The sequence below is a fragment of the Perissodus microlepis genome, chromosome 7, assembly GCF_051167445.1.
Source record: "Perissodus microlepis isolate ML-2025 ecotype Zambia chromosome 7, ASM5116744v1, whole genome shotgun sequence".
Taxonomy (NCBI): Eukaryota; Metazoa; Chordata; class Actinopteri; order Cichliformes; family Cichlidae; genus Perissodus; species Perissodus microlepis.
Window position 1 is genome coordinate 62688345 of NC_140467.1, and position 27111 is coordinate 62715455.

The 27111-nt window shown below is 42.9% G+C and overlaps 1 protein-coding gene across 2 annotated transcripts in view; it reads right to left on the minus strand.

Moving 5' to 3' along the window:
• Nucleotides 1-26860, minus strand: part of galnt18a (UDP-N-acetyl-alpha-D-galactosamine:polypeptide N-acetylgalactosaminyltransferase 18a) — a 180961-nt gene extending 154101 nt beyond the window's left edge. For both annotated transcript variants that reach the window (XM_084936564.1, XM_084936563.1), the window contains exon 1: nt 26358-26860. In XM_084936564.1, the coding sequence (XP_084792690.1) occupies nt 26358-26601 (244 nt within the window). In that variant the 5' untranslated portion in view covers nt 26602-26860. The remainder of the gene's footprint in view (nt 1-26357) is intronic.
• Nucleotides 26861-27111: the final 251 nt, after the last annotated feature.

Consider the following 27111-nt stretch of genomic DNA (forward strand, 5'->3'; position numbering starts at 1 on the left):
CCTTTGTCTGCGACCTTTACCCTAAAATGTTTGGTTTGCAGCCTTTTTCCTTTTTTTGCTGACTTCATCTCTGTGTCTTAACCAGAAGGACTGGAGCTGTCTAACATGCCATTTTAATTACCATGACATATTAAACATAACCAGCTATGCTAATGAGGTCACTCATTTAGCTAATTAATGCACTAATTAGAAAATATTTCAATGTCTGCACGTAACTCGGTGGTGGTACTTAAATGAGCTCATAACCCAAAAGCACAAAGGAGTTCCTTAGAAATAAGTGTGTCCTCATTAAAATCTGGTGCACAACGCGAGCAGACACGAGCGCAGATGTGATCAAGATGCACGTCAGAAAAATCGGAGGGAAAAGCTTCTCTGTGAGCATGCGGCCGAACCCAAACAGTTCTCGGACCTCGCTCACCAGCGGTCTGCCATTTGTCTGACGCGAGGCAGCTGCTTTGTAGCACCGAACGCTGGAACAGAACAGCCGAAGGGCACCGAGTACTTCACTGAGCCACAGTGAGAAGCCAGCACCTGGGGGAGATCCACCGAACACAGCCTACCTGCACAGGTCTGATTACACACACTGTGGTAAATTATGCACTAAAAATAAATGACCAATAATGGCGTCGTGCATTTTTCATTATGCAGAAATTAAACTGGAATTAATTAATCACAGCAGCCTCGAATATAAAGACAAAAGTCATAACAGGGAGCGATGAGACCTGTTAGCACGAACAGGAGAGTCGCTCAGTGAAAATTACCTTATAACGATGAAGATTACCTTCAGCGTCTTGCTCCAGAGTAATGCAGACTGGAGCAGACTGGGATCAAACCACCAACCTTCCAATTAGTCCTACCTACAGGTACGCAGAAACCCTAACTCTGCGCAGTAAAGCTAAAGTCATGTAATTATTACTTTTTATAGGGACTAAATCCTTCTTTTTCTTTTTAATTAAAGGTTATTAATGTCATTTTAAAGTAACCACCATCACACCGCTAACTACAGATTTATCTTGTGTATCTATTTCTGTCAGTTTTACTTTTCCTGACAGTAGAAACACAAAGACAAAAGCTCGATCTACAGACAGCTCGGGTTCTCATCTCCTCCTCAAACCTGTTTGTGAGGGCAGCCAGTGGTGGGAAATGTTAAATGGACTGGTTCTTAAAGCGCCTTTTACAGCATGCCTCAGTCACGCTTTCACACCAGCACTTTTTTAATGTCTAAGAGCTTTCTGTGTAATATTTACATGCCGATCAAACACGCTGGGTGTTCAGTATTTACTCAGGGTTCAGTATCTATCCCCAGGATGCTTCGGCATGCAGACTGGGATCAAACCACCAACTTTTCAATTAGTGGTTGACCTGCTCTACCTCCTCAGGGAGATTAGCTTACTCTAGGGCCAGAGGAAGATAAAACTGTGAAGTTAACTGTGGCTGAACTGGTCATATAACGGTGTATTGTTATCACTTGTCTGCATGGTTTCAGTAATGGAAAGTTATTGAATTATTTAAAAAGCAGTGCAAATCTCACCTATTTACACCGAACACAATGCAAATATAAGAAGCACTGCTTAGCTTTGCTTTGAGTGAACAACAGAGCTTTGTATGTCTGCATCATATTCAAGGTTTAACTGTCAGTGGCCATGCATCAAACAGAAAGAAACATCTCTAATGCTGACAGAGGTCTTTGATAAGAGGGGAAATATTACATGTCCTCTTCACACTTCTCATCTTGAACATCTGCAGGAGTCATGGTGTCCACTGCTTTGCAGAAACTCTTAGCTTTACTCCAGCAGGTCCAGGACTGAAACATAGGCTACGTCCACACGTACACGGGTATTTTTGAAAACGGAGATTTTCCGTTTTCGTTTTAAAAAATAATCCCGTCCACACATAAAGGCAGAAATGAAGGAAAACGCTGCTAGGAACATGCCAAAGCAACAGGTGGCGATATATTCCTAACCGTGTAGAAATGTTGGCCAATCAGAAGTCTAGAAGCCTCGGTGGGAAAAAGTAAACAAAGCTGGGGCACAGAAGCAGAACCGAGTCGTATGTGTGGAGGGACAGTAGCTGTGTGTGTATATGTAAGCATTTAAACACTGCAGAGAGTACAATTAACAATAACAGTATTGTAGAAATTAATTTCACCAAAACAATAACGTGGCGCACAGTGTGACGTCAAAAAATGAGCACACCTTTGACGCTGCGTTTTCTGCGTTTTTCTCGTCCACACGTAAATGCAAAAACGGAGTTTTCAAAAATATCCATTTTCAGTGAGCGAAAACGCCGTTTACGTGTGGACGAAAGGTGCAAACGCATAGAAAAATCTGCGTTTTCAAAAATACCCGGGTACGTGTGGACGTAGCCATAGTATAACTGAAAGACTGAGATGTGGGGTATCCTTCAAGCTAAAGACATTCAACAATCAAACGGTACCGTACCTGCTTCATACCCTGGTGGACGGGGCTATGGCTCCCCACACTCCCTAGCAGATCGTTACATGGAGAAACCTTTGGAATACAAGCATGCTGATCCACACAGGTGTACACACAGGTGTTCACAGACGCGGACTACACCTTTCTTGGCTGCTGCCTCAAAGCACATTGTGCGCTGTCTATCTTGCGTGCTGCACAATATCGTTTATTATTTAGTATCTACTGTTATCTACTGCTAGCTAGTTTATTGTGATGGTGCTGTTTTTATTATGTTGCTCTTTGTTGTTTGCTTTCTCTTCTGTTTTTTTTTCTCCATACAGGTGATCCAGGTGTTTTGTTTGTTTGTTTGTTTTTTCCTTTCTTCCCCCCCTTCTCACCATCTCTTCTCCCCTTTGGTTTTCTTTCTCTCCCTCTCTTTCTTTCATTCTTTCTCCCTGTCCTATCCCCCAGTCACGTCTGTCCCGTTTGTATCAACCGAAAATAAAATAAATAAATAATTACAATAAAGGTCAATCAAATGGACCAATATGGCAAGGCCATGATGATCCACTTGGTAAAATAAATCCGCTTGGCATCTTTCTTGGCCTTAAGACAACAATTCTGATGGCTAAAGATCCAAACGGGACACAAAAAAACAAAAAAAAAAAAAAACAAAAAAAAAACAATCAAACGGCGACTTTGAAAGTTGATGGTATGGAGAAGCTGGGAGGATGTGTTGCAGCTGCAGGCCTTAGATGGCAGAGAACAACGGTGGGTGGCAAACTCACTCATCTTAGATAATGTTTCCAAAGCAAAAAAAGCAAGTGCATCCAGTCTGAGAAAGGACATAAAACGCGGCCTCTGTGTGTGTGCCATGTAGTGCAGAGCTTTGAATCTCACAGCTCCTCTCTTCAGGGGAGATTATCCCACACAAAAGTGGAGAAAGCTGCGGAGGAACAGCACAGTGTGGTGAGCTCAGGTGCTTCCTCAGATTACTCTTTGAATATTAACAAAATCAATGCCATTCAAATCTGGGTCAGGGCCAGAAGACGATCACGTGTGCTAACCAACATTTTTAGTCATACAGAGCTTTCTACAGCATCTCCACATTTTCCACTGCAGTGGCTTAAAATGTGTACAAATGTATATATTCTTAACAAAATATCCCTCAGTGTTTAGTTTCACTAACAATCTCTAAACTCCTAAATCATCATTTAAATTCGGTTCATTGCACCTCGTCTTATTCACATCATTTTGTTTGTTACAGTAACAGCATTGTACTCATAGAGCTGCTGAGATCTGGAAATGCTTAGACACGATCTCCAAGGATCCAAACTGCTTCCATCAGCCCTGAGATGTTGGTAGTAATCCGTCTCTATGCTCGGTGTGTGAGGCCAACACTGGCTGACACTGAGAGCAGGTCAGGATACGGTTTCTACACTTTCTCATGTCTGTCCACGCATGACCTTTAAACCTTTTCATATGAGGAATTTTCTAATAATAATAATAATAATAATAATAATGATAATAATGATAACAATAATGATGATAATAATAATAATAATAATGATAACACTGTTATCACACTGTTCCTGAGGCCCTTTTCTCATTTCCCTGTGTCTCTCTCGCCTGTTTCTACGACTGCAACAACTTTTTCAGATGCATTTGGCACTTTTTGATGAGCAATTTTTCGCGCTCTAAAAATAACTCACCGTGTGAGGCAGACCTGTTCTCTGCATCTGTACACTGTGATGTCACAGCTGCTCAGGCACAGCTCTCCATCCAAATTCTGAAGGACAAACCAACACATTTTTTAACAGTCCGCTCCTTAATGAGAGGCCAAGGCCATTTACAGCATCATTGGCACTGGGAGAGACAGCTTTCCAGCATTAAACCAGTGAGAACATCTATGGGTTTTTTTCAAATAACTTGCAGATTTTGGACCAAAGTCAAAACAGTCTCTCCTTAATTAAAAAAATTATGTCCTGTCAAGCTTGATTAAACTAGCCAACGGAAAATAAAGTAATTTAGTACAACATAAATGTTAATGCAGCAGTAATATTAATCCACGATATCTAACCATAAAACACAAACTGGCTACATTTTTGCACAGGACAGGTGTTTAATTTGCCAATCTATAAATGTAGAAATGTTCATTCTTTAGGGCTTAAGAATACGTGAGGCAACAACGTACTGGTGAAGAAAAACCTGCAGCGTTGTATCATTACAGCCAGCGCCACTGTGGTCAACAGCAGAGTGTGCGACATCCAAATGATTTAGGTGTTCTTCCAGTGACCTCAGTGATAACCTTGTCTCAGCAGGAAGCAATCCAGTGTGCGATCCTTGAGCTATTTAGCCGGAGGGTACCAGCTGTATATCTCCTTGTTGTCTGCAGGATTGCAGTCAGCGTGGTTCATCTCGCTGAGAGCCATCGTGACAGATTCAGGAGACCCGAGGAAACGGTGAGTAAAACTGTCAGATTCATCCGCTGCAAATCCCGCCTTCAGACAAGCCGCTGCCGTTCCATCGGGCCTGCGCTGTGATTGGCATGCAGGAAGCAGCGCGTCACAATAAATCAATCAGACCAGCAGAGCCACACAACAAAACAACAGTATCAGGCGCTTGTGTCCGCAGTCCTGCAGAGGAGATCAGACTAAGCCTGAGGGGATTGAAGAGCAGACACTCGTGCTGCTGCTGACTGCTGGACGACAGACACCGAGTGACAGTGACAAATGTGTTCAGTAAAGTCTTTGACAATCTCGTGGAAATAAAGGTGTGCTCTGCCCCCCTGTACCACGTATTGATACAAGAAAGTACAATCAAGCTAACAGTATGGCCACACTAAAACAGGCCGTGTTACGCTGCATGTAAGGACCTCTCAGCCTGCACCTGCTTTAGCCCTCTAAACAGAATAACAGTCAAGAACTAAAGTTTACAATAATAATATCACTTATTTGGATTCAGGTCACAGATGCAGCAGACTAAGCAAAGCAGCCCAGCTGTCCCACTTCGTCCAGCACTTCCTGGGGGACCCCAAGGTGTTCTCTAGCTAGACGAGCTGTATAATGTCTCAGGTGTCCTAGTCTCTGCCCTTCCAGTCTGGATCACCTCCCTAAGGGGGGGCATAATACTACTCTGAACTACCTCCCGATGTCTGTGCTGATTCAGCAAAGTCTAACAGCGTCGGGGCACCTGTGCCATGTTCCCACATGTTCCCAGAGCCTAAACTGCTGAGGATTCACAGGAGAAAGTCGTCTGTAATGAATATGTTACTTAATTCTTAATGTATGCAATGCACTGCAATTCTGATCTCACTCAGTTCAGTCTGCCTGTCTGTAACGATACACCTCAGAGTTTCATGTCACAAAAACAACGACGGCCCTATTTTATTATTTCTATTTTGATGTCCAGCAAAAAAAAATCCTAATTCCTGGGACTTCATCTGCTGTCTTGACTCGTTTTCCAGCTGCAGTGAAATGCTGCACATTCATTGGCTCACAGCCTGAGATTGATTGATCACCTGGATCTGCCTCACAGAATAACCATAACTTACAAATCAAGATTCCTCTGTCTTTCATTTAATATAACTTTAAACGAGCTCAGGTCTAATGAAGTCGACACCTGTCGGCCATTTAAATGATGCAGATTTTAGAGACTTCCACACTGGAAGCCACGCCCATCTTTTATACTGTCTGTGAGTAAAGTGGGTACACAATTCAGTACCCCTGGATCAAACCACAGTCGAGTATTACTGCTGATCTCAAAGACACACCTGCAAAGTTTGATATTGTTTTACAATAAAGTACATAAACCAAATTAAACGATGGTACCCACACAGACTTACAAAGTAAAAAACAATGAGCCACGCTGTCACCGCTGGTAAAGAGAACGTTATAGTCTGTTAACAGAGAGGAAGTTAAAGCTGCAGCGCTGACAGGGAAATGCCCCCAAGCAATGAGCCTTCAGCACCAAAGGACAAGATAAAAACAAGTTTCTACAGATTATTGCACCACTAAACAACAATCAAAATGTTTTCAGCGTGTGTGCCCCTCTTTATGAAGCCATAAAAGCTCAGCGTAAGCTCCAGTGAAGCCTTCTTTCTCTGCAGCACAGCCTGAGGGGGAGAGACATCAGTCGGATCCAGGCACCAGAGGTGGCCAGTGACCAGAGGCAGATTTGTGTCAGGGTGCATTACATGCCCAGGAGAGCGCCGTTGTTTCAGAAACATACAGCTGACCTCTCTGAAAACAATTCTTCAGGACAGCAGCAGAGGATAAGTCCTGCAGGCTGTGTTGGTGGCTCACTGTTATCCTCTGTGTGTGATCTGATGGCGCTCTCACTCACTGCAGCTCACAACCCAATTTTAAGTTTTGGGTTTTTTTGTTTTAAACTTGAGGAATAAAAAAAGGATTCAATTTTAACCCTGGAGAACCCATGGGGTCAAATTTGACCCCATGGTTTCCCTAGAAAACCAATGGGGTCGGCTCTGACCCCATGGGTTCTCCAGGGTTAATAAAACTGGCAACATTTGATTTGTTTGTTACTATTAAAATAAGTGTTTACTGCACAGTGTAGCTGCTGTAGAACAGCCTTCATGACGCAGCTCTGTCTGCCACCAACTCTCCCTGGAAAATGAAGGATCGACTGTGCAGCCAAAATAGGAAGAAAACAGTGAATTTTTTCCCATAGTTAGATTCCCTCAGGTAACTAAAAAGGCAGAAGGTGGAACAGACAGAGTAACTGGTGAAACTGTACAAAGAAAAGGAAAAAAAGCTCTGTTTGCAGAGCAAGCAAAGAGGGAGAGTGCTAGAAAGAAAAACAAGGGTGAGTATTACACAGAATGTGGAGTGTGTGCAAGCAGATCACAGGATGAGGAGTGTGTGTTTTCACCGGCTACACCTGCAGCACACTTTCTGCAGGGCCGTGTGAGTCGTTTCGGGATCACAATGACATCATGAGGGATTCTTAGAAGATATTTAACTTGTAAATAGACGTAAAACTAATGTGAAATCAGGTTATTTCATTAACTGTTTCTTGCAGTGAAATAAGCAAACTAACAGCCTTTATCAACTTTGAGTAAACTCATTAAACTGAGCGGATGAATGTAATTTGAAATTGTAGAAGAAAGGCACCTCATCTTTTTGTGTTACTGCTAAAGAGAATGAACCCAGTGACAGCACTGTAACGCCCTGAGCTATTCAGTACTCTGTTTAAGCTCATGGAGTATTTTCAGTAGTTACTGTATTTTTAGTTGAGTGCTGAAGTTGATTTCTGCCATCTTAAAAGAGCAAAGTAATGTAAACTGTAGCCAAATTGAGACTCCAAAGCTTCAATACAGTAAAAAAAGACGGATGAAGCCACCATGACGTTACACACTTGTTTTAGCAGAAGTGACCATACTTGAATGAGAACGCTATACAACTGTGATACAAACACGCATGTCTTGGATGGTCTGTACCTCACAAAAAGTCACAATTTTATTCCGATAATAAAAGTAAAGAAAATAAACCTGTTGATTAACACGGCCACTGCTGCAAAGTTCAACATTTTAAAATGTGAGCCTATGGGGACTGACTCAGTTTTGGAGTCTGCCTCAAGTGGCTCTCAGAGGAACTGCGGTTTCGGACTCTTCTGCATCGGCCTCGTCGTTCGCCTCCACGGCGCCTTCCTTGGTTTCTCCACTCTGCATCTTTTCTCAGGTCTTTGCCCCGGATGGCAAACTGATCATACATCTCTCTCCACTTTACTTCTTCACTTCAGTAATCAACTTAATTTCATCCATTTATAATGAGCTTAGCTTGGTAGCCTAACTGATTAATTCTGCGGCTGAATTCTGGCCCAGACTTTATTTGCATGGCAACACGTCTCTCAGCTTCAGCTGAGGAATTAATTTAGCATTTTTCTCTTCTTCTTAATGTGCTGCTAGCATCTTTTTTGTTGGTCGTTATAAAGTTATGCAGGTGAAGGAACTATAATAATGAAAACTACTTTATCTTAACTTTGGTCTTCATCTGAATATAGACAAGAACATATAAAAACCTTTATGCACACGAGAAATCAGACACGGAGATATCCTGAGCAGAAGTTACATCCACAGTGCAGCATGGCATAAAAAAACACAAGCAAATGCAAAATGGGGCAAATATGGACAAGAGATGACGAATGCAATATAAGATGATATTTCCATGGAGTCTCTTTTTTTCCTCCACTTGTCACCAACATATGTGGAAGAAACTTTAGCTTTAATAAAACCTGAAGCTACAACACAGCTGAGTTTTAGTAACTGACTTTATATGAGAATCTCTGCCTCTCCATTCACTCAAATATCATCACTGTGAAGCCTGGCAAAGCTTAATGGGTTGCAGCAATTCCATTACAATGAATTAATTTTGCTGCATTACCATTTTTATAAGTGCCATTAAAACTCTTCAAAGTCCTTTAAAAGGAGAAATGTCATAAAACAGAGTAAAAATTCAAGTCTCCACAGAGAGCTTTAAAAAAAGCCTCAGGATACATTTCACAAAGTTTCCAGCAGCACAACATGGACAACAGTAGCTACACTCCCAGAGTTTCCTTCATTCACCATCGCCGCGTGTGACGACTTTACCCCAACGTGGAGGGAATCTGACTGTGGCTAAAGGCCCTCCCCACCGGCTGGAAGCGGGGATGTAGCTGCAGGCAGCTGAAGGGAAAGTACACGGGCAGTCTGAGGAGCTAAAACTGAATCCCCAGTGATGTTTGTAGGATGGGAAGATGGTAAGTGGGGTAACAGCAGGGGGCACTGGATGAAACAGATGAACTGGATGGCAAGTTCCACATCCGATGAGCCGAGCAGAATCTTAACTTGTGACTGGAATGCAAGTTACGGTTTCATGAAGCGTACCTTAACTGCAGCAGACAAAGGGCACAAGTGAAGTATGAAGCACAACAAGTTACTTTGTAACGCTGGTTCCATCCACACTGTCAGTGCTGTAGATCAGGGGTCTCAGACTTACACGAGCTGTGGGCCACTGCTGCCACTGTCACCTTATGTGAGGGCCACTTAAGTGTTCTAGTACAAAACAAACAAACAAGAAAACGCCACAAACATTTCTGAAATATTGTACAAGACAAAACTGCAAACGTGAACGTGTTTCCTCTCCTCACTCTGAACTAACTGAAGCCTTTCATTGAACTACCAAATAAACATCTTGGTCCTCTGTGTCTGTCCACACACGTGGCAGCACTTCTGGTATCATTGTGTTCACATTTAAGTGTACACATTAGTTCGTGACGTGTTTGTGCTCTCTGCTCATGTTTCCTTCATATTAAATCATTTTTGACTTGCACTCGACAACAAACAAATCCTCCCTAATGACAAAAATTACTTCAAGGACTAAATTGCATTAGATTTCTTCACGTCAAAGTAGGGGTGACCTGGGCCGCGGGTTTGAGACCCCTGCTTTAGACCAATGAACAAACATCTTCCAGCAGAAGTAGAAGTCGACCAGTGACCGCTCATCGTTGACCTGACAGTGGGCGGGTGAAAAAAACTGTTTGCATTTAATGAAATGTGCTACACAAACAAACTGTCAACAACAAAATGAAAATAAAAACAACAAATTGCAATTTAAAAATTTTGGCGCACTATTTAAAAGCATGTCACATTTATTATGGTCACTGTTGTTCTTATCCTATTCAAGTGTTTTTCTTAATTTTTGCTACTGTAACTTTGCACTGTCCACTTTCTGTTGTGACACAACAAATTTCCCACATGTGGGACTAATAAAGGTTATCTTATATTCTTATCTAACACATACTGTGATTGGCTAAAAGTGTGATGCATCTGTGTTTTGAAAAGACATCGATATATTAAGTTTTGTTATTTTTATTATAAATATGAGTAGCACTAGTAGTGGTAGTAAAAACCAAAACAATGAGCTAAAAGACGCTAAAACACTAAATTGGAGTGTAAGCGTTCTCCAACTTAAACCTTCATATAACACTCTGTGACAGCAATGCTGTTAAAACTTTCAGCAGGAGGTTTTGTTTTATTTACCTGTCAAAGATAAACAACAACAACAACAAAAATAATCCCTATAATTTGGAATTAGGATATTATATAAATGATAAATGAGCGTTCAGTCAGGCACTGCATCCCCTCAGTACAAAAGCAAGGGTAAAAATGAATCTGCCGTTATGTCTCCAGCAGGGTAAATGCACCATTTAGTTGGTTTTTGATGCACGAACATTTTCATCTTCTTGCAGCCCACCCAGTACTTGACTCCCTGACGCCAAGTGTGGGAGGCATTTCTTGCAGCCCCCAGATGACAGCTTCATGAGGCTCACGGGCCACAATAGTCTCCCGAATGCTGCGCTGGAGGAATTTAGCTGTGGGGCAGCGCAGCGGAAAACCTCCCTGTGGTGCCATAATGCAGCCTCGGGGAAATACGCTGCGGGATTTAGAAGACAGTGAGTGACAGTAGAAACTTCACCAACTGTTTAAATCTGTGTCGGAGACACCGCGTGTGAAATGCTAACAGGCTACGTCGTGCAGCCTGCCGCCATGAGAACGTCACTCTGATGAACGATGACATGAACGCCGTGCCCGGCTGATTGACTCGCTCATGTGTGTCCACAGACACGCAGATTTAAAAGTACAACACTTCACAAAGTCCTTACACACTTCCTGCTTATGGGATCAGACAAATGTATGCAAGAGCAGCTGAACTGCTAGCTTATGCTGCATTTGGGATTTAAAATAGGTGCGTGTATGTGAGCGCGGCTCACAACCCAGTCTGCAGATGTATGTCAAGTCAAACCCACAAAGTACTGCACAGAGCCTCAGTGCTGAGGGTTAAGTCCATTATGAATCCCCAGTGGATTTGAGCGTATGTGTGCTGGTGTGTGGAAAGTGACAGGGTGGATATTGACCGCCGTAAGCACGGTCTTCTTCTTTAATGAACCTCTGTGTTCTCAGCTCTCACAGGACCATCACAGATCCTCAGGAGCCTGCTTTGCATTTGTAACCAAAGTACCAACATTATGTGTTTAACACGGATAACTAAACAGGAAGCTAGTTATTCGGTTTTATCAAGCCACTTTATACTGACTACTTATTACATTTGCAATCACCTTGGGTCTAAACAAAGCAAGAACCTAATGTGGAAGTCCATTTTTTTTAATTAGCATCTTAATTAGCATTAACCTGCAGGGACCTGGCGTCCACATATGTGGGCATCACATTTTGGACTGTCTAGACCAAAATACTAAATACTAAAATAAAAAAATACTAAACTAAAAATTTTGCTCTACAAGGGCCTGACATCCACTTACGAGGACATTATACTGCCACTGTTCTGTCAAAATTTAAAACTAATGTCCTCATACGTGGATTTCATTTTTCTCAGAAACAAAAATCAGGTAATAAAAAAAAAATCTGGTAAGTTTTGTTTTTACATTCATCAGGTCCCAATCAGCCCAAATAGCAAAGAGAAATTAAAAATGCATGTTATGAAAGAGTTCGGGTCTTAGGAGGTTAATTAGCAGATATCTGTGTCTGTGTAATGCACCTGTACAGTTTATGGATGCAGCTTGCTAACCAGTCGCAGCGGATGGCCCCGCCCCTCCCTGAGACTTGTTCTGCTGGAGGTTTCTTCCTGTTAAAAAGGAGTTTTTCCTTCCCGCTGTCGCAGAGTGTTTACTCATAGCAGGGTCGTCTGATTGTTGGGGTTTCTCTGTATTAATGTAGGGTCTTTATCTTACAATATAAAGCTATATAAATAAAGCTGAATTTAAGTGAATAATCTGATGCCAAAATATTAGAAAGGCCACCACAGTATGACTACATATTGGGTGGTTGTAGCTCAGGAAGCAGACTAGGTCAGCTACTAACTGGAAGACTGGTCGTCTGCCTCCTTGATCGAGACGCTGAACCTCCCTGATGTGCTCATTTAGATAAAAAGCACTTAGGTGCTTGTGTAAATGGGGAATCTTGTAAAAAGCGCTTCGAGCACTCGAGTAGAAAAGTGCTACATGCGAACCAGTGCATGTCATCATTGATTAGCTCTGCAGTAATCTCAAGTTCAGGGCTTATTCGGTATGTAAAGCTGACATGTTCAAGGTAAAAATCGGGCAATAAGCTGCTCTTTAATTCAACCTGAACATCTGATAGCTTTGCATTGGCGAACCGACAGTGAATCTAGCATTACACCTTTATTGCAGACAGACTTCTTCCCGGCGGGCATAAAACTTTTGCTCGGTCACAGAGAGCAGCTGTGACCAACCAAGCGAGAGGGATGAATGTGGATTTCGACAGCTTTTGACACAGCATGATCATGGTTAAGTTGCAGGTGCGCACCAGAGCCAGAGCTGGCAAATTAACTTTTAAGACTCGAAGCTCAGAAGCTCTTCCTGGACTTCTGTTGCCTGAAATGGGCTTTGATGCAGCGTGAACGTAAAGTGAGGGCAGCGAATGACACGTTGTTGTAACTAATAAGTGATGCTTCATATCAGTGCTATTTCAGCTGCATCCGCAAACCATTTGGGGATAAAAATAAAGTATATTTCACCAAAATCATCTTTGTACGAGGGAACAAAATGTGTCTGCGGGGCCAAAATGCCGAGAGGCTGATAGCGTGGCTCCTACTGATAAGCTTCAGATCACTTACTATCCGAGATCAAACGCTGCAAAGCCAACTATGGCACTATTGTTGTGTTTTTTCTGTATGTGCTTAAATCCTTATAATTAAAGATTTTTTCAATGACGGCGATGTAAGCAGTTTGGGAAAGTCTTTGTCTTTTCAAAATAAGGAAAACTTTACAGGCTTTTCATAGTGATCGCGTTGGGTGTTTATAAATGTCTCAAGACACAAGAAGTGAGCTTCAGTGCTGTCAAGGCTCCCTGCACAAACACTCTACTCATTGTCTGTCTCATCCTTGTGTGAGCTGCCTTCTGCGACGGCATGACATCAAATTTTTAAAAGAACATTCGGCTGCTCTGATCTCACCCTCACATCCCACACATCGTTCAGCCAAATGTGTTTCATTTCAACGAGGTGCTAACTGTTCGGAGCCCCGTCTTTGGAGAAAACCACCTGCACAAAGTCAACAGAGCTGCTTCGTCACGGTTTAGATATGAGTACAAACTGGAGCTGTCAACAAATACGCCAAATGTGATTATATAATAATTTAAAATATCTGATTGTGAAAATCAATAGTGCATTGTCTCCGTTTCTGTTTTTGGTGGTGGTGGGAGAGGGCAGCATTACTGTCTGCCTCACTCGGAGCAGGAGAGCGATCCTGTGCTGTAATTCTCACTGTGTGGCATTCAGATACTCTCTGGATCTGAGGGCGACACAGAGAGTGTAGATGATTCAGGGACAAACGGCTACCAGCTGAACAACTGCAGATAAACTGTTAACTAATCATGGCCTTGTTTGCTGAACAGTTTGTGTTTGTGGAAAAACAACAACAACAGTAGAATAATTACAGCTTAATGATTTTAGCTTGTGTCTAAAAATATCTTAAAATGATTAAATTTGGGCCAAAATTCATTCAAAGATAAACTCGTGGTATTGATGGAGGAGAGTTCACAACCTCAATTTGAACTTTGGGTTTTGGTCAATAAATGGAAAAACATGCAGAATGCTAACTTTGCTGCTGCAAACAATAAGAGGCTGCAGCAGACTGTTGACCTGTCCACTCTGTACACCAAATCGACTCCTGAAAATCCAGTTCTTTGTGTATACACCATGTTCTTTTAACAGCCTGTACAGGCAGTTATGTCTCTCATTGTATTAGCGTGCTTCTTGTAGTTGTGATGCCATATTGGAAAACCTTTTTTTAAGCCAATAATGACTTTGTGACAGCACTGCAGTAATAAAACTCTCAGCGTGACGTTTGTGATACTGATGTGAAGAGAAGTTTAATCCAGCCTGCATCGTGTTCATATAGCACATCCCCAACTCTCACTCAGCTAATGCTCACATCCGACTGTTCCATTATTCAGTGTGATGTGCTGATCTGAGACATGCATACCTGTCTGTTTGCTGGGGTACTGTTTTAAATGTATGTATGCATTTGCTATAAATCCTCTTTGTACGTCTGCACTATTGCTGACAGGTTGTTCTGAAATTGCAACCAAGCATCAGATGTCGCTGAGTGTGTCAGTAAAGATCATGAACTTTTCTCCTTTTGATCGTTCTTTTTTACCAACATACAGTCAGGTGAGGAGGAAAGCACGCGTTCTTTCACCTCTAAGGTTTTACATGTCATGATGTCATAAAAATATACATCATCTGATGCTTGCCAGGTTCTAAACTTATTTAAATCCAACCTCAGAAGAACAACAACATATCATATATGACATTATGTCATTTATTCAGTCAAATCTAAGCCATTAAAACAGATACGGTGTGTGAAAACTAAGTACACTTCATGATTGAGTAGCTTCAAGTAATCATTTTCAGTGTGACCTCATCAGTCACTTCCAACAACCCTCCCAGGCTGATGGCAACAACTGCTTCTCTGAGATGATCATCTTTTTCCTCCCAGGCTGATGGCTAATGGGCACCTTCATGCTGCACACCTGCAAACTGCCACAGCCTCTGCTTTTACAGAGGTGCTCATGTACACTCACACCTGCTGATGATCAATTAATCAAGCGACTTTGATAAGCAGCTCCAAGCTCTTGCTGACCCTGTTGATTCTTGGGGAAGTAGTAGGATGTACTTAGTTTCACTGCTTCTGCATCCAGATAAATACATTTAATGTTTTTCTTTTATGGTCTTGTTAAATAAATAAATAATGGCATGCACTTAATCATCTTAGATTGCACTAGACTAGTTTTAAACCTTTCAAAAGGACCAGATTATTTTATTATGACCTGATATATAAACCCTTAGAGCTGCAGTAGGGTGTACTTTCTTTTTACCATGACTGCATAAAGGGTCAGTAAAATTAAAACAAACACTGACCCATGCAGGACGCTCTCCCTCGCTCTATTAATCTACTACCTCAGATTACACATGGCTGAAGTGATGCTAGGCTGTAGTTAAAGAGCACTAATCAAGGGTTCCTCACAATGGCAGCCAGTTAAACTTGATGAACGTCGCATTTATAATCATTTCCTTTGTGTGCGAGTGCGGTGCCCCTTCTTTAAAAGTGGAACCCAGCACAGATTTTTAGCTACAATTTGGAGGTGTCCCCTTAACCCGTGGCAGCTGATTATTGTGCTACTGTTTTACCAAGGAGACGTCTATAAGGTGTGTGTGTGTGTGTGTGTGTGTGTGTGTGTGTGTGTGTGTGTGTGTGTGTGTGTGTGTGTGTGTGGCTGTAGAGAACAGTCAGACACTTCGTCCAAACTGCACGAGAATCAATACAATTAAATTAAAATGTGCCCATCCGATATTTTTATAATGTTCGTTGTTTGGTTCACATGTTTTCACACTCCTGTTTGATTGTATCGTGTCCAGTGAATAATGGAATTTTATTTCTATTAACATGTGTTAAAACAAACAGAAGCTACTGCCTTATTGCTCGCCACAGTGAGTAGCTCCACATGTTTGACTGAGGATGAAACAGGTCCTTTCCCTTGCTAGGCAGATGTGTAAACAACGACCCCACGGAGCTTCTATAATGTGTTCAAATTAATATTATTTTAAAAGTCTTTCTGAATGATAAGAGTTTGGTGTGCCTAAATGTTCTTCAGTAGCCTGGAAATGACAAAGCAATCACAAAGGATCTGGTTTCTAAAGCTACACAGTGATCGTGTACTCTGCATATAAAGCAATTAAAACATTGTAAATATACTCTCTAGTAGTTTTCAGAGTCCAAGCAGATATATGTAAATACTTTGTTTTGTCCAGTTAAACCACAGCTCCAACATAAAAGGTGGAAAATGTCAAAGCCGTCATCGATTTCGTTAAAGCGGCGGCTTTCAGTCAGTCAGCCTTGGGTTTGTGTTATGCTGACACAGCAGCACATGAATGAAGAGACAAAGAGACAGGAGACGAGTTTGAACTAACCACCACTGTAAGCGCTGGGAATGATCTAGTAATAAAATCTAACGAATGGGGATTTTCAGCATCTCCATTTTTACACAGTAAATTTTGTTGCCCATCTAAAAAGCAATGTATGCAATCATTAGATTGCACACACAGCAGATTGTATTTATTTTCACCTTCATCTTTTTGCTGTCTTTGAATGCAGAATCCACTGGAAAATAAAATCCTGGGCCAGAAAGTATGCAGCGTTGGATTCTGCAGCAGACGTGCTGTGAATTGGTCTTAAATCCCTAAATTTGTCTGCATTTACAGACCGCCATTGTCAGCTTAGATTGTACACCGTCACAGTATAAATGTCTAAATGCATTTTTAGACATAAAAAAATCTAATTACAGTTGCACAGCTGGAATCTGTCAGTTATAAAGTCTTGCTATGCTACTATCATCGTGCGCTGTGGTTTTACACCTCGAAGGGGAAATTATTTTTAATAGACTAATCTGATGTGAGAAGATATGAGAAAAGACACAGTGATCCAGACATTTTCTATACAACAACAATGCTTTGGCTTCAGGGACCTGCTGAATCCAAGTGCAGATCAGGTTTGGGCAGGTTTTTCCTCAAAAATAAAAATAAATAAATAAATAAAAATAGAGAGAGAGCAAGAGATGATTCTGAGTGGGAAAAGTGGAATATTGGCTGAGTTTATATGGAATGACCCTTCACGACACCAAAGAAGAGAAAGCACAGTACAAAAAAAATAAAAATAAAGCGCCTTTTGGTTCCTGAGGCTACTTAGCACATAACAGGTTATGAAACAGTTTAGTAATTATATTTAATCAGATTGTGTCCAGCAGGAAATATCATTTTTGTGCGCAGATCAGATCCCGCCTCAGAGATCTGCGCCCAGTCACAGCGTAACTCAATAATGTGCTCGCTGCGGTCGGGATCAGGGCAGTGCAAGCGCAGGGAGGCAGCGCTACAAACTCTGCTGGCTTTTATTCAAAGAAAGTGGCACTCGTGGAGTTGTATCGCCCTCCTGCATCTGACCAATCAAAGAAGAACTTAAAGGTTAAGTCATTGCAAAACTATCACACCTGGCCTAGCACCTTCCCTTTGAATTTTAGACGTGTGAGAGCGAGGAACCTGCAGATCTTTAACATTGACAGGAAAGAAAGTAACCTCTCCAGGGAGGCGAAGGAGTTTCTTCTCTTTGCTCTTCCGCTCAGTAGCATCATTCCGTGTTATCTTCGGGCATCTTGGAGCACGACCACGAGGGAAAAAAAAGAGATCCAAAAACTGATTTCTGTCTACACACTTCCCAGCGCACCTCCCAGTGTTGCAGTGTCATGACAGCCAGAACCGACTGAGGACAGGATGGTACGCTGATGCGCTTCTTCATGCAACAATGCACAAGCGCTGACACCTGCATCAGATCTCACACCAATGCCACGCACCTCTGATGACACGAAGACGCCCGACTTGCACTGAGACATGCACGCGCACACACACACACACACACACACACACACACACACACACTCCTCGTGCCTATGGTACGACAACTTTTCTTCGTGCCCCTGGTACTCTGACCAGAAACACTTTGCCACACACACACACTCCTCTTGCCTATGGTACGACAACTTTTCTTCGTGCCCCTGGTACTCTGACCAGAAACACTTTGCCACACACACACACTCCTCTTGCCTATGGTACGACAACTTTTCTTCGTGCCCCTGGTACTCTGACCAGAAACACTTTGCCACACACACACACACACACACACACACACACACACACACACACACAGAGTCTCAGAAGTCCACCCTCCTCCTCTTCTGAACACTGTCAACATGGATCAGCTTGCATTGACTCATAAAGAAACTCCTAAAAATAAGTCTGTTGGCAGGGTGGAAACAGACAATGCAGAGCACGAATCAAAACGTCACGTGTGAGCAGACATAAGACCAAAAAAAGTAGTAACAGTGGCCAAGAACACATATTATGTCTCCATAATTACACTCATGCATAGCTCACTTAACACCGGCTCCACGGTGCAGAAATGGATGGTTGTAAACAAATGTGTTAAGCCACACACTGCTTGCTGACCTGAATCTCTTCATTGCTTAACCTGTGCCTCTGCAAAGCCTGCCACGCAACATGGCAACAGCCAGAGGGATCACCTGATATGCTCCGGCAGAGTCGGGATATCTCATTTCTGCTTAGCTCACTAAAACGGAAATCCAGCCTAAAACTGAGATGTGGTTTTCTTTTTGGAGCCCAGCAGGGTTCAGCATTAAGTGGTCCAGAAAGACATCTGTGAGTATATAAATCAACAACATAATGTTAAAGATCTTGGGATTATCTAACCTACGCTTTTACTTCATATAAACTGTTAAATACTATACATCATCTGACCTTTCAGCCAACTAAATCATCAACTGTTACCAAATTTAATCAGCTGCATAAAGATAGATGAAACAATATCGGCCAAATAAAAGAAAATAAAGAAAAAGAAATCAGCTTTGGAGTTTCTACTTAATTTTAGAACTAGTCAATAATAAAAGCAGAGCTCTTACAGAAGAGGAAATTATGAAGTGTCTTTTTATGATCTTAATGAAACCATAGTTGGATGAAGTTTTGACTAAAAGGAAATTTATCCCAGACCAGAGAAAAAGAAAAAAACAATGCTGAATGTGAAAATTGGAGGAAGGTCAAATGTGTCAAAAATGAAAAGATGTTCAAGAAGGAAAGAAAAAAACTGTCAGAGAAAATCTTTGTGACCTTTTCCAGGAGACTGACAGCAGAGTGCGAGACTGATGTGTACATAAATGTGATCCTGCGTGAAACAAAGATAAACGTCTTCCTGACTCTCCTAAATAATTCTAGTCTGACCAACTGGCTGCTTCTGTGAATGAACACCCTTTTCTTCTATCCTAGTATCACTAAATACGCTTCTTGCTACCATATCGGTGGCTAAATTGGAGATATCTGTTGGCTACCAGCACATGCCTAGCATGTATTGTAGCCAACAGATGCTAGGCCCTGAGCTGGAGTCAAACTTGCCAACAATGGCCAAGCGTGTGAGATTAGCTAAAAGCTGAGAGGACTATTGGCAACTTCCAGTGGAGTGATAAGATTTTCCAACCGGCAAATTCAACACCACTGGAAGATAAATTCAATTTCCATTAAAAATGCTCCGAGAGGTCCCAAGACCACGAACCCAGCTGAGTCACCTGCGTCAGACAGCTACAGCTCGCCATGTTTGGGGGCTGTGTCCCTAACTTCAGTATCCACCTGTGGATTTTTATTTGCATTTTAATTCAGTTCAGTTCCATTTATATAATCTTACTTCCCAACTAAGGTCAAAACACTCAATATCATAAGGTAAAGATCTACAATACTGGAGAGAAAAGCCCAACAAACTGAAGATCCCTATGAGGAAACAGCCTCCAGCAGAACCAGGCTCAGGGAGGGGAAGCTATCGATATTTGTTTATGAATGATTATATTCACTGGACAGATGACAACCATTCAATGGGCTAATAACTTTCCAATGAGATGTCACGCACACCTTAAACTCTGTTTCAGAAGTTTTGCATGAATAAAGACAAACCTCTGTGAATGGGAACTTTGAAATATTTATTTCACAATGAAACACGTTGCAATCAAAAAGACGGTGGTTGTATTTACTCTGAGACGCAGAGCTTCCTGGATTCAAACAGGTTTTATCTGAGGTGTTGTTTTTGGTTCATGTGACTCAGGATTGTGCATTTGATAAAACTTTAGTTGAGCTTCTTTAACATACTTGTCCTTAACTCATCTACATCACAAACCTCTGGAATTGACCACATTAAATTAGGCCACTGCATACTCAGACTCAAAGGAAGACTTTGATTTGATTGTTTTTTTAGGTTAAACATGACCACACTATGAGAATGTTAAATGCTATTAAAAGACAGTGCCTTTCAGCTCTTTGATGAGTTATCCTGATCTTCCAGTACTGATTCATGAGATTAGACAGTGCTGAAAACACTGGGGTCCATTAGTCAATGATTTAAGGTCTTAGTTCAGAACAAGTCTGAGATCCTGAAACGGCACGATGTGCAGTTGCTGCTTTGAGTCTTCACACCACCATTAAAATTTCAGAAGTACAGGAACCTTAGTGCTTTTGAGTATTAGTAATATGCTCATATATCAATCATTCAAACTTTACACCCTCTGAGTCAGCTTTCAATTCAATGCCAATGAAAGTCAAGCCTGTGAAGTATATTTTCTGCTGCATACTGAGCACCGTATTATCCTCAAACCTGCATGCCAGCGCTGCAGTCCGGTCATTTTGTATCAGTGACAATGCATAAACACGTAAACACATCAGCCTCTGGCTGATAATGTAATCTGGCACCGGCCCCGAGGGCTGAGCAGAGTGGAGGAGAGCAGAGTGCCAAGCACTCCAGAGGCTAAGTTTGCTCACCCGCTGTAACCCTAAAGCCTGTGCAGATTCTATTACCGCTTCTGAACAGTTCAGTAAACCATCAGCCTGCCATTCTCCGCATTAATGATGAGTGTGCTTTAATAATACCCACATCTCTGCACAAAGACTCTGAGCCGCATTAGAAAACACAGATGCTGCTTTAAATCAGAATATGTAGGCGTGTTTAAAAGTGTGCATCTCCTCAGATTTGCTTTCAATTCTTTGCCACAGTAAACAACGTGACGTCGTCTACTCGTCTTTGCCCACTTGTGAGAAACTGGTTCTGAATCAGAGGGCCAGTGCCCCTTTAAAAATCCCCGTCCAGAGTGGAAACAGACTGCCCCCTGTTGTAGGCACACACTCTGACCCAACAGCCAGCTTTCTTTCAATTCCTGAGATTTTAATCCATCCATATATAAAAAAAAAAGCAGGTCATGCTTGAAAGAATGAACTGCTTTTCTCAGCTGCTCTTTGGTAAAAATCTGCATTATTTCCCATCTAAAATGTGCAGAAATGTAAGTTAGTTTGAAGCAGAGGTATAAAATGAAAGGCCTGCTCTCCTGGTCACTGGTGAATGAAATGTCCATTTTTATATATAGAATAAAAGTACTGCTTGAATAAAATTTAGTTCTTTTCTCAGAAACTTCATGATTTACATTCTCATGATTTTAAATGCAAGACAAAAAACTTTTTTCTTTAGTTTTCTTAAAACTGATGCAAAATCGTATCTTTTCCCTGCACAAACGAACCACAGTTATACATCTCTGCATGAGAAATGATGTTTTTCCTCTCAACAGCATTAATTCAGCATCTCTGATTAGGAGCGTGCTCTCGACGAGCTCATCCGAAACACAAAATTAATCCTGGATCAACAGTCTTTCTCAGAGATGTTTGATAAATTAGGTCCCTTATCTTTCCAAGGAATGGCGTTCTCTCGCCGACTATTGGCATTAGAGCAGAGCTCCGGTGTTAATCAACTCAGCAGTGCATATTTCTCCTAAATCCTGCGCTCAGTTACTGGATCATGTACTGTCCCATTTAGCAGAGGATACGGAAAGAGTTTGCCCCACTTTTTAATTTTTGTTGACTCATTGATGCACATCTCCGAGGAGCATAATTAAAACGTGAAGTATCCAGGGGGAGTAGCAGCCCTCTGTGTCTGTATCACGGAATCATTTTATCAATGAATAAAATCCTGGGTATATGTTGTTGGATGGCTTTTGCCCGCTGGTAGGGTCTCCCACAGCAAATTGGTCCTGGGTGAGGGACCACACAAAGAGCGATTCAAAAAAATCTCTATGAGTGTGAAATCTAGGGAACAGTTCACCCTGCCTGTGATAGGGTTACCAGCGCCCCGCCCCGGAGCCAGACCTGGAGAGGGTGCCCGAGGACGAGCGCCTGGGGGCCCAGCCCAGCCAGGGGACATGGGCCCACCACCCGCAGGAGGTGCCTTAGGGGTCGGGTGCAGTGTGTGCTGGGCCAGGTGTCAAGACCCTGGCGGACCGATCCCCAGCTACCGAGACTAGTGACTGGGACATGGAACGTAACCTCTCTGGTGGGGAAGGAGCCTGAGCTACTGCATGACATTAACAGGTACCAGCTAGATATAGTCTAGCTCACCTCAACACACAGCCTGGGCTCTGGAACCAGTCTCCTGGAGAGGGGACGGACTCTGTCCCAGTCTGGAGTTGCTCTTGGTGAGAGGCAGCGGGCCGGGCAGGTATCCCCTCAGCTTGCTGCCTCCTGATTGAGCTGTTCCAGGCATGTCCGGCAAGAAAGAGGTCTGGGTTTCTCTTAGGCTGTTGCCCCCATGACCCTGCCCCAGATAAGTGGAAGAAAATGGACGGATGGATAAAATCACTCGCTGCTAGTAAACATAGATAACTCAGTTCTTTGGGGTGAACCTATTCTCATTTCTTTATTTTCTGTCATATATGAACCGTTCCAGCGGTGCATCCTCGTATTAAACATGTCTTAAATTTGAAATAATGATGTCAGTGCACGTCGAAGTAATCCATGTGAGCCAGAAGCTTCAGGCTTCAGATTGATACCGTTTTTCTTCTTCTCTTGGGTCTGTATTAAAGCTGCACAATTAATCAAAGTTTAATCTTGATCTCGATTTTGGCTTCCCACAGTGAAACGACTGCGATCGAGCGATACTGCAAATCCATGCTCTGCCAAAAGAATGCAAAGCAAAAACGAATGAAGCGCTCCCTTAATCAGCACCTGACCACGCGGCTGCACGTGCCAGTCCCGGCTGCTTCCTGCGCTGCGCAGATTGCAGTGTCTTGGATGAGGCTGGATGAGTAACACCAGGTTAAAGACAGATTTATAACAAAATCCAAACGTCTGGCACAGCTTTAGTCTGCAAACGCGCCCCTCAAAGCGGATCAGCTTTAGGGCAAGTGATGTTAACCAAGAACATATGCAGAGAGTGCTTTAGACTTGTGTCTGTAGCACAAAGCAACACCACTAACTCATTCAACTGCCTGAAAACACACGGCAACTGCAGCGTAATTAATGCATGAAGGCCAAGAGAAAACAATGCAACGGCCGCTGACGTGAACACCAACACTGACTCAGACGCCCATAGAGCACACCTGTCTGCATAACCATCCAGCTCGCAAAGACCCGCTGAAATTACCAACCCGACGGCACCCATGTTGGCGACAGATGTGTCCGGTAAACACGATGACTAATGTTGCTTCAGGAAAACGGTCAGAATATTGGTCAGAGGTATCCCCACGTGCAACACCTGTGCTGTATGCAAAGTTTCCTTTCTGTCAGTTTTATTCACACCTATCATGCAGGTGCAATGAATGAAGTGAAAGACTTTATACTTGTAGGAGATGCATCTAAGTCAGGAATCAACACACTGATACAACTTTGTGTTAAGCTTTTGTTTTTCTTCTAAGAGTCGAATCGAGGTGAATGAGGAGGGTCAACTTTATTTACAGATGTGCAGATACGAAAGCAGTGTTCTGCTTATGATGTCAAAGACAGGAGAAATCCTTTTTTGGTCATCAGTGAGCACACACACCTGCTGTTTGAAACGTCTGTTTATGACGGCTTCAGCTTTCAGACAGGAGCGAGCTGAGGGCCTGCATGAAATAAGGATTATTTTCAACTGTGAACAAAGAAATAAAATCCCTAGAATAAAAATATAGAGCTGGAAATGAACGGTCTCCTTTAATGAAGACGTCCACAGATTCAGACAGCTGTAGAAACATTTATCCAGCTCTGACACCAATGACGCTTTTAGACAACTGAACTAATCTGTTCCTGAATATAGGTTGGACTTTAAAAGTTGGCCAGAGAGGGCTTTAAATGGGGTGATGAAGCAAACACAAATAGTACATTAAAGTGGGACATTAACTATCAATGGATTTGAGGCTCTACTCAGCTCAGACACCACTAAATGCATATATTAGCAGCATGAATGGACTCAAGTACAAATAACAAGCACTGTGCTCCTTAACAAAATCACATCTTTGGTACTCGCTAGGAAATACATGTGATCCCCCAGAGCAAATCACTGGACCGAACTTTTTCAGAGCTGAAAGGGTTTTCCTGTTGTTGGTCAGAATGGGGTTAGGGTGCACATCTACTGGTTTATGTGGAATTTTCACCCTGCTGGTATACCCAAAGGAAACCCTCACTGCACAGTACCTGCAGGGGCAAATAATTGGCAAGCTAACACCTTCTAGTTTCTGAAACTATGCTTGTTCACTGGTTATCAGGTGGAGAGGTCACATTAAATGAAAGGCTTTCGCACACATTTCATTCAGTTGGCTCTGCGTCCTCACAGGAAGAAGGTTGTGGGTCGACTCTTTCTCTGGACACCCTGGATTCCAGCTAACAGGGAAAAGTACTGCATATAAAATAAATTAAGGGTGTAACTCTGTAACCAACTTTGCACCATTTAGAAACATTGTACCATTATTTTATGGTACGCTCTGTCTAAGATACAAGTGTCCCACATCAGGAATGCTTTGGTAATACACAACTGTACAGACTTATGGCTTCAGCATTCCTCACCCCGACCACCATCTGTTGGGAGAAGTCGGCTAATGCTAACACAGAGCCAGATCTAAATATCCTTTCAGAGAGATGACTGGTTGCCTTCACCAGAGCTGGATCTGAACAGTGAGAACATTTGTTGGATGTGTGAAGGTGTTTCATGAAGTCCAGAACAGACAGAAACTGGCAGACGAAGAACTTGCAACATTACAGATAATACAGAAACCATTTAGCACAGATATGAATACGAGCAGGAGTGCATTGACGTTTTAGCTCTCCCTGTTTGTGTCACTCAGGCACAAAAATCTTTAAAACCCACAGCCTTAGTGGGCTCTGCATCAGCGACAAGCAGCTGTACTCTAAAAAAGGCACATCGAGGCACTTTAGCTGCGAGCTCACACCTTATGAAAATCTGTGGAATCATGTGATACTTTTACTGTTCTGTAATCACTCTGACTTGGACCACCAGTGGACTGATACACAGCTCCCTCTGCAGCCACACAGTGCTTCTATGTTTTGTTAAACGTGTGTACAAGTCTGCTATTCCAAGACCTGCAGGCAGCTGTGAGAAAAGGATAAATTCATGGATTTGCCTCCTTTAAGCAGCAGGGGAACGTCTCCACTTTATTTCTCACATGTGAATTTTCCAGGTTTTCTTGCTCTACTATAATATTAAAGCACTGTGGTGGCGAAGGTGGGGCTTATTGGCTAACTTTAACTGATAAACAACATGTCACAAAGGGCTCCGCAATTATTTCACAGCCAATGAGAAACAGGGTGACCTGTCACAGATGTACAGGATGGCAAAGCAAGAGTCATCCACAGAGCCAGGAGCACATGGCTGCTGAAACAAGATCTGCAGTAATGTAAGATGGAAAAAGGGCCGTGTGGGTCCTGCCTGCGTAATTAAATTGCTCCACAGCTCTTTTTCTGCATTTAAAGTATGGAAAACAGTGTCCATACTTTACATATTTGTCTGCTTTCTACTGCTTACGTGACAGTTTCTCGTTTCTTGTTTTTCTTTGTTAATAAAGTAATCAATGCTAATTTATTAATGAGATCTGGGTGGCAGGTCTGATACATTGTATATTCCAGTGGAAAATTTCCACAGCATTTAAAAGGCTCTGTTTGCATGTTGCAAATAATCACATGGACTGCAGCAGTCTCCGTGAGGCTCGGTGCACAGGTGGAGCTGTGACTTTAATCTGAAACATGCGCTGGACAAATGGGGCTCAAATATTTCCATTAGCTGCTAATCTGTTGATTAACCCTTTAACTTGTCGGCATCCTAACGGCGCTCAGCCCCGGTTACATCAACAGAAACTCGTAAGCAACAGCAGAAATGTTCGTGTAACTGATTATTGTGCGGGGGCAGCTTTATCACTCCGCACTGCTCCTACACTGACGCCGACCCCGGCGTTTCCCCGGAGGCTCCAAACTTTCCCGTAACCACGGCGGCTGCTCTGACCTTTAATGTGCTCGTTGACGACGCTCTCCAGCCGGTCCAGCCTCTCGATAATCCTCAAGGTTTCACCTTTGCTGTCCTCCTCCAACTTTCTCTCCGCCTCGCCGCCGCTCTCCGCAACTTTAGGACCGCTGTTGGCCACGTAGTTGGTGATCCAACCGACGTACAGCAGGCACACGATGTTGGTCATACCGCTCAGGATTACGCATGTCGACACCAAAGTTTTAGTTCTCCTTGTGCACAGCATCGCGACGTCCCTCCATGGGCAGGCAGGTGGATGCCAGGAGAGGACGCGCTCTAGAAATGTGTCCAAACGGAACTAGAGCGAGTCAGTTCGCCTGTGCGCGCTCACGGGCCCGGATCAGCATCTCCACATCCTCCGGAGGCTTTCAGCGCTTTCCACTGCCGCACGAGCGATACTTCAGGTTTTAATCCCAGAGATGAAAACACGGTGTCCCGCTAAGCTACCGGCGAGTTCAGCCGCAAAGCCGTGAGACGCAGCAACCCACCCCCCCACAACCCCATCCCACCGCCTCGTAGCCCTTGCACAGCCCAATAGGAGGGGAGAAGGAGGGGTTTGCTGGAGTCTGCCCGCCCCCCCACACAGCTGGAGCGCACAGAGGAGGGCGGAGGGGAGGAATGTGAGGAAGCTCAAGTGCAACGACCCAAACAGTGACGATCGGCGCGGCGCGGTAACGAAACCAAACCGGTTCGTGTAAGTAAGGAGCGGCATACCGCGTGTGTGCGCCAGCGCCGA